The 16,427-nt window shown below is 43.3% G+C and overlaps 1 protein-coding gene across 6 annotated transcripts in view; it reads left to right on the forward strand.

Annotated features, from left to right (window-relative positions):
• Nucleotides 1-12,610, forward strand: part of LOC128324989 (cadherin-6) — a 278,253-nt gene extending 265,643 nt beyond the window's left edge. For all 6 annotated transcript variants that reach the window (XM_053250290.1, XM_053250293.1, XM_053250289.1 and 3 more), the window contains one exon: nt 3,939-12,610. In XM_053250290.1, coding sequence (XP_053106265.1) covers nt 3,939-4,429 — 491 coding nt within the window. In that variant the 3' untranslated portion in view covers nt 4,430-12,610. The remainder of the gene's footprint in view (nt 1-3,938) is intronic.
• Nucleotides 12,611-16,427: the final 3,817 nt, after the last annotated feature.

Genomic DNA, 16,427 nt, shown 5'->3' on the forward strand with positions numbered 1-16,427 from the left:
GAGGCTGGGGTGCAACCAGGAGGAGTGTGCTGGAGCCCCTATTGCTAGTGCACAGTCCACCCCTAGCAGCAGCATCACTACTGCTTCCTGGTCCAGCAGCAGGGTGTCCCTGGCAGGACCAAGGGAGCCAGTTGTTCCACCTCAGTGTTCTACCTGGTGGTTCACAGAAGGTTTCCTTGGTGCCTTGCCAGGGGTATGGGAGGAGCCCACTGAGCCCTGCAGCAGGGCTGAACCGCCGAACCGTTCTTCAGTTCCTGTAGGAGCTGGTGGCAGGCCAACCCAGTTTTGGGCAAAGCATCGATAAGTCTGGTCAGACTTGGCGACGGTTGCTGCATGGTTCCTCCCATACCTGCCAAGCAACGTCGAAAGAGAGAGGGTGTGCTCCATGTCCAGGGACGTTGTGACACCCCATCCCTCACGCTGGGAGGCTGGTCTTCCTGAAGGCCAACCTCCCCCCGCTGGGCTATCCAGAGCTGGCCATGGAGGGTGAGTGACTCAAAGTCATCGCTACCCACTGCAACACTACTGGCAGTTCTCCCCACCCTGGCCAGCCCCCAAACCAGATGTGTCACAGTCTGCCCATTCGTGCTGCTGACACATACAGACACACACTCACGCCACCGCCATGGCCCATGATGAGATGGACTGGTGCCCTGACCCACCTGTCAGCCAAGGCCCAGCACCAATCTGAGGCCATGGTGTTATCCAGGTGCAGGCAGGCAGACAGCAGTGTCATGGGAAATACACTGGAGAAGAAGACAAGAAAAAAGTTAGTCTCATGGTAGGAGTCTAGGAACTTTATTCCTTGACAGACCATTGGTCCATCTAGCTCAGTATTTTTTACAGTACAGAGTCAGACTTCTCCCAGGTTACAGTCAGGAATCTCTTCCTCATCCTTTATCTGGAGGTGCCAGGGAGGGAACCTAGAACCTACTGCCCCATCCCTCAGGGGCACATCTTAGAGTGCTGCTCACATTTCTTTCTGCTCCTTGCATCCTTTTCAGAGTCTTCAGACAGCTGAGCTCAGAGCTGATGACTACTCTCTCCTCCTGTTTCTCTGTAGCAGGCAGGATGGAAGGAAAGAAGGTTTTCTCAGCACTGAGTATAATATGCGGTGCTATTGCAGCTATAACTTTCTGGTTTTGCTGGATCTCAGATTGACAAAGGCAGAACTTGGGTGTCTGCCTTGAACCTTTCTTGAGTTGTGGTTTGTTTTGTTTGTGAGATAGTGTTCCGGCGAAAAATGGACAGTGGCAGTCTGTGTGTGTGTGTGTGTGTGTGTGTGTGTGTGTAATATTTCTTGGTGATTGCTGTGATGAGCTCCATGTCTGGCCTTGAGAATAACTTGTACTTCAGTCGCTGCTCTAATCTGTTTTGCAATCTGTATTGCAAGAAGTACTCAGTCAAAATGCGGCTGAAGCTGCTCTAGTTGAGCTTATGGCTGTGCTTGCTTCTAAGTCAGGAAGCTGCTGCGGCAGCTGTTGCAATGCTAGGAAGTAAGAAGTCATAATTGTGTGAGAGGGATGTTACTGCAGTGCAGGCACTGTGACTGGCAGTGGATTCTGGGTCAGTGATATTTTTTGGGCCATTTTTGACTGTGTTTGAGATGTGTGTTCTGTATTGGAAGGGACAGATTCCCTTTTAGTGTGTGTTTCTGCAGTGTTTCTCAAGGCAGGGTTGCAAAACGCATTGCAAATTGCAATGCAAAACCTGTGTGCACTCTGTGAGTGCAACTTGTTCTGGCCATACGGAACAATGGGGAACCTCAAAACACCCCATTGTTCCCCATGGTAGCTCCTAGGGACACCAAAGTGGGAGGGGTGGGAACTGGGAAAGCATGATGGGTGCTATCCACCACCCAACCCACAAAAGAAATGGGCAAGCAGGTGATTTTAAAAATGCTAACCGGGTGGGCAGGCACCCACCCACGCAAAAAATAAAAAGCTGAAGGGGGGCGGGGTTTTGGAATACCAGGGAGAGAGCGAGAGCCTGGCAGGCTAGGCACCAGACAGAAATCACAGAATACACCAGCCTGTACAAATAAAAAATGAACTTCAGGGCAGGCATACAGCAGCAGCAAAGGTACAGCTTGGAGCTGCACAAAAAAAAGAAAAAAAGAGTCAGCACAGCACCCCAGTTATTAAAACCACTGTGGGCTGGCTAGAAGAAGAAAAAATCCACAGCAGCACCCAGTTAAAGCCACTGGGCTGCTGGTAGAATTTAAAAAAATATATATAGGTGGGGACAGCAATTTATTTTATTCTTTAAAATTTATATCCCACTCTTCCTCCAAGGAGCCCAGAGCGGTGTACTACATACTTGAGTTTCTCTTTCACAACAACCCTGTGAAGTAGGTTAGGCTGAGAGAGAAGTGACTGGCCCAGAGTCACCCAGCTAGTTTCATGGCTGAATGGGGATTTGAACTCGGGTCTCCCCGGTCCTAGTCCAGCACTCTAACCACTACACCACGCTGGCCAATTGATTGGCACTACAGAAAGGTAAAAGATGAGAGAGAGAGAGAGATAAGCCAGCAGGCACTCTCTGTCACTCTCTCTCTCTCTCTCTACTGGGCAATGCAAGCCTAGGCTGCCACCACCAGTCTCCTCTCTCCGGCTGCAGTCTCTGATACTTCCTCCTCTCCTGATGTATCCTCTTCAAGGGAAGCACACTTTAAAGGCTCTCTCTGCCTCCCAGTCCCATTTTATACATTTTGAAATCCCTCATTTGGGCTCCCCCTCCTTCCCCTTAGCCAATGGGGGCACAGTTGCCAATTGATTTGTATGAAGCCAACCAAGCCAACCAAGAAGCAAGGAGATTACAAGCCCATTGGAATCCAGTGCCAGAAAAGGGGGAAACACTGAGACAAAATGGTGCTTGAAATGTTTTGAATCAAAATGGGATTGTTTTGTTCCGAGCCTGAAACAGGCCCTTCATTTAAAGGGTGTTTTGTTTCGAGCTCGAGATACTGAAAATGGCCCATTTCAAGTCAAAATATTTCAACGTCAACATGTTTTGCACATCCCTGCCATCTATCATCTACTATCCCTCACTGCAAGGTGGCCCACTGCCAGGACTAATTACTTTGGGCCACCCCTCTATTCAAGGAGTCACACACAGCAATATTAGTGATGATAATAGAAGAAGGTGAAGTAATATTTTCATAATTTTTTAAAAATAGTACCTTTGTAGTTATCCCCCATAGATAGATAGATAGATAGATAGATAGATAGATAGATAGATAGATAGATAGATAGATACACACACACAGAGTATACAGGAAATATTTTCTCTCTTCTGGAAATTATAGGTATCATTCCACATGTGGAACAGATTAAAATTACAGTCTTGATTGTAATTCTAACTTAATTCATGCCCAATCCCTCCCCCCAAAAAAAAATCTCAAGGAAAGGAAAAAAAGAAACCCAGTGGTTTCTTTTTCTTATATAACTATTATGTCATTGCACTTTGAAAAGTGTGCTAAGTCCATACTTTCCTTAGAACAAATTCCAAAGCAGTTTAGTTCAGCATTAGTGCACTTCAATCATTTTAAAACAAACTGGGTTGTTTTTTTCCTTGTCTTCCCTTAAACTCATTTGTGATTTCAAAAGGATAGTTACATAAAGTTTTTTTTAAATGCTGATGATAAAAAAATAGCTGTGCTTCATCTTCCTTTTAGCCTGAAATCCCCCTTTCCCCTAGTATTTATCCTATTTTCAGCTCCCACTGTGAACATAATAGGATTGGCTGCAGTGTGAGAATGCGAATTTGGAATGTGCAGTTTGGCAATGCTTCTTGTCAAAGACAAGATTCAAGCAACGTGTGTGTGTGTGTGTGTGTGTGTGTGTGTGTGTGTGTGTGTGTGTGTGTTCAAATTGGGTGGCAAATTAACTCCCTCTCCCCTCTCTCTTACCCAATTCTGCTTTATTTTTTCTTTTCAGTTACCGTGGTGCTGTTTGCAGCTCTGAGACGGCAACGGAAGAAAGAGCCTTTGATCATTTCCAAAGAGGACATCCGCGACAACATTGTCAGTTACAATGATGAAGGTGGCGGAGAGGAAGACACCCAGGCATTTGATATTGGCACACTGAGAAACCCTGAAGCCATAGAAGACAATAAATTGCGCCGAGACATTGTGCCAGAAGCGCTTTTTATGCCACGCCGGACTCCAGTGGTACGAGATAACACTGATGTCAGAGATTTCATTAGCCAAAGGTTAAAGGAGAATGATACGGATCCAACAGCACCCCCTTATGACTCATTAGCAACCTATGCTTATGAAGGCAATGGCTCTGTGGCAGAGTCCCTCAGCTCCTTGGAGTCGGTGACTACGGATGGAGACCAGGACTACGATTACCTCAGTGATTGGGGACCTCGGTTTAAAAAGCTGGCCGATATGTATGGTGGAGTGGACAGTGATAAAGACTCTTAATATGTTGCCTTTTTCATTTCCAAGAAACAGCATTTGAAATGTGTGATGTTGCTCTTTCTTTCTATTTATCCACAATTCTTTGAAAGGGTTCTCTATTCTACCAGTTCAAATTGTTTTTGTGACTGCAGTCTTTGTGGATCCAATGTCATTCCCCCCCCCCCCCCCCCGCTGTCCCAAATATAATTTTGAGCTTCCACGAGGCAACTAATGGGAAAACATCTCTCTCTCTTTTTTTTAGTGCATCCTGTTTACTTAGGCAGGCAAACAGGCACAATGGCAATGGAACAGAAGGACAACGGCAACAAAATAATAGTTTTAACTGGTTCTGCTTATCTTGTAAATTGGATTATCTCACTGTTACAGTTCACCAAATAATCTTACTGTATTTTAATTATTCAGCTCAGACATATTTTCTGTAGATTATGTATTGGAAGTCCCCATTGTTAGGATGCACTGTGGTGTAGCTTAACTATTATATTAATATTAAAAGGGATGGGGTATAGCTCATTCTAAGCCATAATCTGCCAATAAGAAACATACAGATATTTAAGACTTTATATGATCCTAGTGGCCATTCAAGCTCTAGTGCTAATCTTGAATTAGCCACTTCACTTAAAAGAATTAATCCATACTAGTAGTGGACAATCAAGTGATGAAAGGAGAAAGAAGTGTGGAAGGGGAGAGGTCTCAGTGGGTTCACCATGTGTGACCGTAGCAATGTACCACAAAGAATACAACATTTAGCATAATTCTGTTCCTGGAAAGCACAGGCAATCTGGAAAGAGTGTGTTCAGAAATAAAACAAGGAAGAGGGTAAGGCAGAAGATGTGTGATATATATATAGAGAGAGAGATCTCACTAAACTGTGTACACATTCTGAGATCTGTTGGTATGTTAATGTCTCTCTCTAGCATACCAGCAAACCAAAAGTGATATGTCAGTCTTGCCCTTCAGTGATTGCTTACATGCCTGGCTGCTGCTGCTGCTGCCACCTCCTCCTTCTGAAAAACAAATACTTCACTGCCTGACATGGCAGCAGAACACTTGGTTTCCCAGCGAGAAGAAGAGCTGGCAGTCGCAACCAGACAAGCAACCAGGGAGGGGCAAAACTCACATATCAGCACTTGATTCATCGGCATGATAGAGATGGTGGCCAACATCCTGACTGCGTGCCCACACACGAGGAAGAAGCGCCCCCACTGCAGAGAACTTCCTGAGCTCCAGCACTTACTGTGCAAGGTGGTGGGATTTCCATCTGTCTCTCCTTCCCCCAGCAGGATCCGAGGACATATTTTCAGGTGTTGCAGAGGGAGGGAGAAGATCAGCAAGAATCAACCCACCCCCTCCTGGTCTAATAAGCCCTGTAGAGCTCAGGGACACTAATTCCCAACATGCGGGTGTATGGTTAGTCAGGATGTCAGCCACTGAGGCCTCTTTATATAGAGGTCATAGAATAAAGCATGGAGTGAGAAAGCAGATACGATGACCATTGGCAATTTTGCATTCTCTGTCAACTGATACATATGGTTTATTCTTTTAATGTACCTATATAGTATTTGTGGAGCAAGGCAAGTGATCTAGAAAGCTGAATTTGTAGGTCTTGTTTTCCAAGTGGCTTACTTTCGTCACAATCCCCGCCTCACAGTTATCAGTGAGAGTCCAACCATTCATTTCAGCGTAGACCTGTGCTGGTGCATCTGAGGGGCTGAATTTATTACTCACCCACCACTGAGCAGAGAGGTTCAGCCTTGCTTACTAGTACATTGGGAGGTGGGGAGGAGTCCACATTGACAACTGGATGCCTCAAAGTGGGTTGTTTATAGAGGTGATATTCAGAACTGTGCCAATGTTACGGGAGGTAATAACATTCTTCTGAGATGAACCATGGAGCAAGGGAACAAGGCCAGCTTGGTTTGCTCAGAGCTAGGATCAAGTATTGATTATATAATTGGTTCAGACTAATACATTGGAAAGGTTGGACTAAGATGATTAGGGATAATTTGAACCTATATGAAATACTTGTGCAGCCTCTCTCTAACAGTATGTCCCTTTCATCCACCTGGTGTGAACACCCAACAAAACCAAAAGTTCCAGAGTCAACTGGGGGTCCTATCAGACCTCCTCACAAGCTTTATTTTATTTTATTTTATTTTTAACAAATTAGTAAATCTTTTGTCTTTAAAGAAGATGCAGTCTTTATAGTTTTTTGTATATGATTTTATGACTTACATTTTTTTGTTTATATAGTTTTAGGATACTTTGAGAACAAGAAGTAAGGAGGAGGCACAGAGTATTTCAGGTCCAAGTAAAAGTTAATCTGCCCTTTTTCTAGCCCTGTCAATCCTGGTTAAAGTCTTTTGTGGTCGTGATACCCGGCAGGGCAATCATCAATACAACTGTCACATCTGTTATTAAAGAGCTCCAATATGGCCAGATCTGGTACTAGAAAAGCTCCTGGGAACTTTACAAAGGACATCAGAGAGCTAGGGGGCAGATCCCTCTATTATGCAGTACTGACAGTACCAAGCCATTATCACAGACGAAAATGCCTCTAAGAATTTAAATGCACGAAACTATGTATCACCCATTTTGATTGCTAGAGCCAGTATGTTTAGCTCCTATGGTTATAGCTCCATTGTCCTATGGTTATTATGTTGACCAGGATGAAAAGACTGCATTTAGAACATCTATTTCCCCCCCTAATATACCTTTGCCAAAGGAAAAGGTCTGAAACCCTCTTTCAGCAGAGACAACAGTAAGATGAAATAAATGACTGAATGTCATGAGAGGAAAAACCTCTCTGAAACTGCTTTTAGTTTTCCTAAAATCCACTGTCAGTCTCCAGCCTTTAAAGGCCAAACTGCATGTTATATTAAGCCCATCATTCATGTGATGGGCTTAACGTTTCTTTCAAAAATAGCCATGGGACGGGGTGATCTTGATAAGGACTGTGGCAAGGGGGCTTTGCCACCACCATCATCCCAAGCTGGAACCCATGGTGACAAAGTGGTCCCATGGCTACTATCTTTTTTCCTTAGTCAACAAAAGCCATCTAGATTGAGATGTGATGGGGGCAAAGAGTTAGGCCCCCTGTGGTCAGTTATTGAAATCACCCCCCATGGCTTCTGTTTTTAAAAGGAATGTTAAACCCATCAGCACTAATTATGGGCTTAATGTAACCAGTAATTTGGCCCTAAGATGAGAACAGAACTCATAGACTATCAGAACCAGCCCACAGTCCAGGTCAGTAGATGCCTTTACAATGTCCATATAGAAGATGCAGAAATAATCAATTGATATTTCATTTATTTATTTATTTTGCACATTGCCATCTGTAATTTTTGGCAGGTTATTGCACAAACTCCTGTGGTGCAAATAACTTGACCAAGTTGAATGTTTAATTACCCTTAGCTAAAGGAGACTGGGTGAAGTTTCACATGCTTACAAACTCTCAGAACACTGTCTGACATCCTGACTAACAATGCATGTGACTTTGAGGGCCTGCAGGGGTGCAACAGGAGCCTTCACACAATTGCCCTCCCCCCACCACCCCCCACATGCACACTGTTGCATGAGAGCCCTTAGATTCTCCCATTGCCCTGGCTAAAACTGAATGGATTTTTAGCCTTGAAGAAACAGTTTATTGGTCAAGCAAGGGAGCGGGGGTTTATAGAAGTAAGGCAATGTCTTGGTGGGGTGTAAGTGATGTAACTGAATCGGGGGGCTGGGATAAAAGTTTGGGTATAATCAGGGACAAGTACGGAGCAAACAAAAATAGGACAAGGCTAAATTCAGTGCAGATCCAGGCTTGGGAAGGGGCAGATGGATTGTTTTAGGCAAATAGTAGGAGATATAAAGAAGCAAACCCAAGTGGTTTCAGGGACAGAGGGATAGAATGAGGCACACCCAAAGAGCTCCATGAAATGCTGATGGAACTTGCCAGGGCGTTTTTCACACAGCAGGCTTTACCACGCATTTACTGCGAGTTCGAAGTTGACCCAAAAAAACTGACGCAAAAAGAGGATTCCTTTACCCTAGATGTAAATCGGGCTACACACAATGAAAAACCCAACTCGTATGTGAAGTGTGCCCCGATAGCTCGTAGGCACTTTGGGGTAAATCTGGCTGATATGTGGACACATATCCTCCATTCCGGAGGAGATGGGAGCTAAAAGCCCTGTGTGAAAAACGCCCTCGGCTTCTTCCTCCTTCCTTTTATTAGGGCTGCTGAAAGAAGATGATACCAGAGCAGACCAAATTGGTGAAGTTAGCCAAAAGCAAGAAGCAGGACAGAACCTAGGAACGATTCCTGCCAGGCAGCTTCTGAAGTGAAAACTTCAGGGGGAAATAACCTAGTGCGTGTGAAGCTTGTCATCAACCATTTTAAAGTGAGTTCTGAAATGCATTAGGTTGGTCAAGTCAAGAGCAGCTGGATGGGGCATCAGTAGAGCAATGCTATCCTGAGTATTCACAGGGCAGAGAAGTTGGTGGGCTTTAAACTGCACTGTGCCAAATAAGCTGCGGAAGGAAGCTTGAATGAGTGCATTGTGTGAACAAGCCCTGATTGTACATTTCTCCTGATAAAGCAAATTCACTTTGATGGCTTAAGTTGATTTAGCTTGGATTAGCAATGCTCATTCTGTGATACTTTGACTGCTTAAGTAGCGGGCTTTCCCCCTCCCAGAATCAGTGACACTAAGTAGCAGGCTATTCAAGCTAGGACTTTGCATTTTATTGACAAAGTGTTTTTCCTTGTCAATAAAATGACAGTAAGCCACCCGCAGCTTGTGCATAAATATTATATACACTCTTTAACATACTGGCATCAAAATGAAGATGCCAAACTGAATAAAAAATGAATTATGGTATTCTCTGGAGGTTGACACATTATTCATTAATCACCTGAAGTTTTCCCTTATCCATGCAATTTATTAGCATGGATTTTTCCATAAATAGGACTCTTTGGGCATCATGCTCAACTGATATATGAAGGCCTTTATATTTCCCCCCACATCGTAACATAAAGAGCAACTGAAAGCAAAATTCTACAAGCAGACCTTCTATTGGAGAGTCATGGTAGACTAAAAAGGGAGAACTGCAACAGCACTTTGCTCAGTGGAGTAGGAGAAGGAAGTGCAAATGGATAAATTTGATGTTAAACTGAAATGGTGTTAAAAGATTGAGGATGTTTTCACACTTTCAGTAACAGCTCAGAGTGAGGAAACATGAGTTGCAGTCATAAGCAATCCGCACCTGCAGCACTTCAGCCTGTTCCTTTTAATGGCTGTGGCTGATCCTTGCCTGGCTGACTCAGATGGATGGGGTCAATTTATTCAGCTCTTGGGATGAGTCAACCCAAGCCCCATTGTCTTAAGTGATGGACAATTTGGAGTGTGATCCTTACCCATTCTTAGATTCCATAAAAATAAATGGAGCTCACATCTAAATGCATGGTGTTTAAGGCCAGGGTGCTTGTGTTCTTTTTTGAGAATAGAGAAGTCCTCTTGGTTATATATACAAATGTTCATAGAATTAAAATGGGAAAGGGCATAGAAATGCCATATGTTCCTTCATTTAAAAGGATGTTCCTCCTTTATTGTGAGGAATTGTCTGTCATTCCAGCACATCACAGTCCCATATAGCATTCAGGAACATGACTACACTCTAGGAGATAGAAGCTGGACTACTCAGCCCTGGAGAGTCCTTCATTTTGAAATGTCTAATGTGATTACTTGTCACTTGCTAAATGACAAGCTAGCTTCTTATGTTCTGAGAGAAAACATGTGTTGATTAAATATAGCCACAAATAATAAGCAATATGGAAATAACCAAATAGGTATTTGTGTACAAATTAACAAACAAAAAAATGACTGAGTCCATACTTGACGTCTATAGAAGCTTAGAGGCTTTCTGAACAGAGAGAGATATAGTAGCTAGCATAATTATTACAAGAGAATGAAGTGAGTTGTTATTTTTATATTATTGGCTTCTTACAGTCCCTATTAACTGTCTAATTTAGCTACCCTGCTGAGACAATCTTAAACTCACCAACACGTTGTAATACTGAAGGTCTCATCCAATCTTTGTTGAGCATCTTAAAGCAAAAGAATGAAAGTCAGAGACAAGACATTTGGTTATCTGCAAGTATTTAACACATACTCTTGGGGTGCGGGTGGGATATGAAGATAGAAACTTATGGGGAAGGTAATATGAAATTAACTGTAATTATAATTGTAATCATAGACTAGGCAGAACAGTGGCAAGTAGGGTTGCCATCTTTTTTGCTGATGCCTGCTCCTGTGTCTTTAATAACAGCTTCAGCTTGAATAATATCTTCAATTAACCAGTGGTGATATTTAGCTCCATACCGTGCAGAGTTGCTGTTAAAGACATAGGAGCAGGAGATTGGGTTGGTGCTTTTTTCTTTCCCCCCATTCAGCTGGTAATAACTCTACCTTACGATTGGCAAACAAAGCTGAAGTGCCATTGAGTATATATGAACATTTACATTTTGTGTATTTAAAAGAAGTTGCAAAGTTACATTGACAAGGGAGGCAAAGAAGGCCCAGCATATATCGTGAGAACCCTATCGCCTCCATGGGCACTTGGCCTTTCCTACAAGACTGCACTATTGATGTAAATACATCCAGACACACTTTCTATAAGCTTTTAGTTTTCTAAGATCTATTAGTTTAGTGTTTATTAAACATGTATAGAACTATTAGGCATTCAGGTAAAGACACTAAAAGAAGAAAACCCAGAGCAAACATGAAGCTATTTTGATTCTGACAAAATTAAAAGGACATTCTTCAAAAGCACTGTACTATTATATTCTGTGATTTTCATTACTCTGGAAGTTAACATTCTTTTTGTTTTCATAGCCTTATAATAAATGCTATGTGCATCTTAACTACATACTATGGGGGTTAAATCAATTTGGCAAATGCCTATTGTGATTTGCGATTTTAGAACCCTTTAAAATAAATGCCTTTTTTGTATCGATTTCTTTTAATTAAATGAATACGCCTGAACATAAATTAAGTGGATGCTGCCATCTGGCAAGATTGAATAGCTGTTCCTTCTGGGTAGCTGTTTGCAGTCACATTTCTTTCCTTTTTCCAGAGAGGAGAAAAATAGAAGATAGAATATTAGCACAGAGAGACATATGCTTTTAGGGTACCTGTACCCTAGTCAGGGTGAGGCTCTGCTGCCTACAGGATTTCCATGGTGTGGAATAGCTCCAGTGGAATAGCTCCAGTGAGGCTTAATTTGTGCCAGGGCTAATCTGTTTTCGATGCCAAGACTCAACCCTGGGACACATAGAGTCAGAGTAAATGAAAGTGTCCCTGAGCATATAGAGTATGCATTTCCTGCCACCATGACTGAGTATCAACGAATCTCTGCACATCAAGAATTAGAGAGACAGGCTTTTAGATCTGAGAGTGATGTTCGTAGACAAACGTGAGCCTCAGCACTCTTTTATTAAAAAGACAGCTGTGAATGAGAGGGTGCTCTGCTTCTCCTCACTCTACACATCCATCTCTACAACTATCATCTTGCAACCAACCACTTGGCTGCTAAGATCCATCCACCATCCTTTTGTAGATGCAATGCATAGATACTACAGCGAGAAGTGGAAAATGGCAGTGCATGGCTATGGTTCTGCCACCCACCAAAAGTTGGATGGTTATCAAGGCTCTTCCCAAAGCTGGAATTGTGAATAATATTTTTTGTTGTTCCTTACGAAGAACAGTCATCTTGCCAACAGGACCTTCTCCATGGTCTAGATAGCAAGATTAGTACTGCAATCCTATGCACACTTACCTGTGAGTAAGCCCCATTAAACAAACTGGGATTTACTTCTGAGTAACCATGTACAGGATTGCATATGCTGCAACTATCTCCCTATTTCACTACGGCTGAGATATTTCTCTGTCATGACTCAGTTCCTCTCCCTAGATTCAGATGCGCTCTCAAACCTACTTTCCTATTATATTTCTTGTTCAGTGTAATGTTTTCCCCACCCTTTCATTTGTTTGAAATGTTCAGATTTAATGAGCAAACAATTTGAGCAGTAATTTCTCACATATACACACACAAAAAGTGGATTTACCTTTTTTGAAAATCAATTTTTGTAACAAGTTATTTATATGATACTACAAAATAAACTGTTTTTTCTAACCTGCTTTTAAAAAATTATTTCAACAATAAGTTTGGATATATGTCGCTAATGTTTCACAAGGATGTCATACCCACAGAGATGAATATGAAAGCATACCAAAGACTGAAAAGTTAAGCATAACTGAATGGCATAACGTAATTTTCAGGTGCCTTCCTTTTCACTGAAAATAAACGATAGGAATTATTGAGGATGCTATAAAGATATATAGACCACGCTAAGCCAAGAAGGGGCTGCCTGAGGGTTCAGCAGGTGTAGAGCCAGAACTAGCTGTTCTTGCTCCCTAGGCAGGAAATTGTTTCCTGAGAACCTTTTGTACCAAGAAGTATACCTGTTCCTTCTTATCTATGCCCAAAATGCAGCCCGCAGTTCACACTATTTATCCCTAGATACACGACTGTGTTAACATGAACATGCCAGCAAAATACTGTAATACCCTCCCACCCACCCCCGCTCCAGTCAGTCTGACGAGGCATCTTGAGAAGGGTCAAGAGCATTCAGTGCTGGCCCACGACATTTTGCTTCATGCAGCAGAATTTCTCTCCCTTCTCTCCTTTATCCTTTCTTCCTATTAAAATCACACCCCAGTTTCCTTTCTTCTTCCAAATCTGTTCCCCTTTCTTCCTTTTCAGTTAGGAAAAGAAGAGGGAAAGCAGCATAGTGCCATTTTGTCTTCCTCTACAGGCCATCCATGAGGTAAGGCCATCCATGATGGTGGGCTGCCATGCTCCCCCCAAGAACTGGCCCACAATCTGCCACCTGAAAGTGGCTACTTCGCCCTGCTTAATGGCTCTGAGAGCTTCTCTGTACAATCACAGCTTGTGGCTTGACTTGTTTGCTTCCACAGTCCCAAACCTTGCAGACTGCCCATTACCTTTGCCAGTCTGTGTTAGAGGTTGTTGATTTTTACCCACAATAGGTAAAACAGCAGAGCACTAAGGAATGAGCACACACTCCAGTTTACAGAGTAGGTAGCAGAGGATGGTTCGGATATTGCAGCTATTTAGAGAAAACACATGGAGATCCTTGTATGACTAAACACTAAACATTTATTGGTTAAATACACTTAGATAGGAAAGACCTATATCTAATCTAAAGGACTACATCGTGGATAGGTAAGGAGAGAGAGAGATGTTTCCATCTGCTCTCTAGGAGGAAAGGAAGGATTGTGACTCAGCACAGGAAGTGCTGCAGAGTCAGTTCAGGGGTCATAGAGTAGGGACAGATAGGGAGACCCTGACTCACTGTCTCTACTCCCAATGCCCCTAGTGGTCATTTGGACAGTTGGTGCAAAAGGTCGATGCACTGGAAGTTCATCTCCAACAGTCTGCAGATACTTTTTGGGCTGCATTCTCTTCTAGTGGACATTTGAGTCTACATGGCACAAAACAGTGGGAACTGGAGGATGGAGCAGTTCTGCCTTTAGGAGGTAATGGATGGACCCAAGTCAATTATTTTACAGGTAACTAAGATTTGAGGAATTATCTACTTTGCTATCTTTTTGAGCAGGATAAACATGGAGCTCATTCACACAACTGGGTGGGTGACAGGGTGGGTGGAGGGAAGGCTATACTCCATGTACCTTCCCCCAGATTATAATTTTCGGAGTCTTTGGTGCACCACTGTGGACCCTCACTATCTGTGCTGCTTCTCTGCAGGTTGTTGGGAATTCTCTCTGGTAGAGAAACCCTTTTTCAATTATAGCAGAGTGCACAGAGGCACAACACAGTGGATTTAGTTAGGCATGCGTGTATGCTGAGAGTAAAGTAACTTGGAGCCAGTTCATAGTTTAGGAAGAACATAGGAAGTTGTCATATACTGAGTCAGACCATTGGTCTATCTAAGCTCAGTATTGTCTTCACAGACTGGCAGCAGCTTCTCCAAGGTTGCAGGCAGGAATCTCTCTCAGCCCTAGCTTGGAGAAGCTAGAGAGGGAACTTGAAACCTTCTGCTCTTCCCAGAGTGGCTTCATCCCCTGAGGGGAATATCTTGCAGTGCTCACACATCAAGTCTCCCATTCATATGCAACCAGGGCAGACCCTGCTTAGCTATGGGGACAAGTCATGCTTGCTACCACAAGACCAGCTCTCCTCTCAAATCAATATATAATATATATATATTAGAGAACTACATTCTAGATAGGAAAGTGAGGAGTTAGGATCTCTAATCTATCTATCTAGCTGGATGCAGATGGATTCTGCATCTTCTCTACACACATGGTGCAGGGAGAGGAGCTTGCTTGCATGTTGCAAGGTAGAAGGCACAGGAAGAGAAGAGAGGAAGGAAGTGTCCCTGAGATTAGCAATCTGCATTCCAAAGGGATAGTGTCAAAGCAGTAGAGAAGGGATGACCAATGTCTTGACCCTCTAGCCCTCTGACTCACTAGTCTGTCATTGAGACAAGAGACAGCACAAAGTCCTTCATTTCCAACAGGTTGGGACAACATATCCCAGCCTCCGGGTATCCCACAATGCACCACATGACAAGCATGGTGCATTGGTGGATTCCCACAGGAGATGGGCACTCTAGGAGTTCGTCTCTGTGTCTCCTTGAACTGAGGAGACACACAATCCTAGAGCTTGGGTTAGTTCGCTGGCACCATTAACCCAGGCGAAAAACCAGGCTATGCAGCGCTGCCCGGTCAGGATCAAGCCCAATCCTGGCAGTTCTCACATGAAGCCTAACCCAAGCTGGGCTTCCCTAGCCTGGTTTAGGCTGTGCTTAAGAACAGCCTCATAGACAAGGCTATTTGTTCTCCTCAAGGTTTTCAGAAGTTTGTAGGTAGTCTAACAATAAGGCTTTTCTTGATGGGTATTGGGAATTCTTTGAGGAAGCTACAAACAGATGGAAGTTTTTTCTTCACTGTTATGCTGACTGAAGAGTTGTGCTTATGGGTTAAATTACACATTACTTCAAGCACATATTTGCAGCTGCATACTTGTTTTCCCATGTAAAATAGTGCTTAGGGGCAAGCTGAATTGGGACTTAATGGGGCTCAACTCTGCCCATGCCACAGTCCCCCTCTGAACTGGGACCCTCCACAGGTGCTATATATTATTTTTATCTATCTAGATAATCTGTTTCCAAAACAGCCATCTGTTAGGTCCCTTATGGATACATAGCAAGAGCACCTGTGAGTTACACAGAGAGAAAAATCTGAAGAAGAAAAAACTAAGGGGTCAGAAACCTTCCCCCCTAAACGGCCCCAATATAACTGAATGGGGTGGAATATTCATGGAGTCAGAGAGTGGATCTAATGGAACTCAGTGACAAGGGAGCGGGTAGAGCTTCAACACAAAGAGCGGGACATTTCTAAGCTTGAAGAATACTTCCTCTAGACAGTCACAACCCCTTCTGCTTCTGAAGGCAGAAAGTACCTAATGCTTTCAGCACCCTCAGGCAGAGGCTCAGATAACACATGCACACCAGGGATATACTGTTGAGGGTGCATACTTGTTAGGCTATTTTTTTTTTAAAGGCAGGTTTCCAGCTGTTGAGGGATACATGTGACCAAGAAGATGAGATGAATCTTCTGGGACAAGGAGTTCCAAAATCTGAGTGCCACCAGGGAGAAGGAACTATTCTCCATCTGGCCTTCAAACAAGTGGGATATGCAGGAGAGTCTCTTCTGATTACCTCAGACAATGGACAGATTCATAGTTTCAAGTGGGAAACTGCACAATGGTCTGATGGGGACCATGTGATGGGATTTTGCCATAGATATTGCCTCAGTTCTTAGTATGGGGCATGCTTCTCTATGTGAATGTCTCGATGTCCTGGTTTGGAGGTGGAGTCACAGTTTGTTTGTCTGCTCCTCAT

This window comes from Hemicordylus capensis, chromosome 4 (genome assembly GCF_027244095.1).
Source record: "Hemicordylus capensis ecotype Gifberg chromosome 4, rHemCap1.1.pri, whole genome shotgun sequence".
Classification (NCBI taxonomy): Eukaryota; Metazoa; Chordata; class Lepidosauria; order Squamata; family Cordylidae; genus Hemicordylus; species Hemicordylus capensis.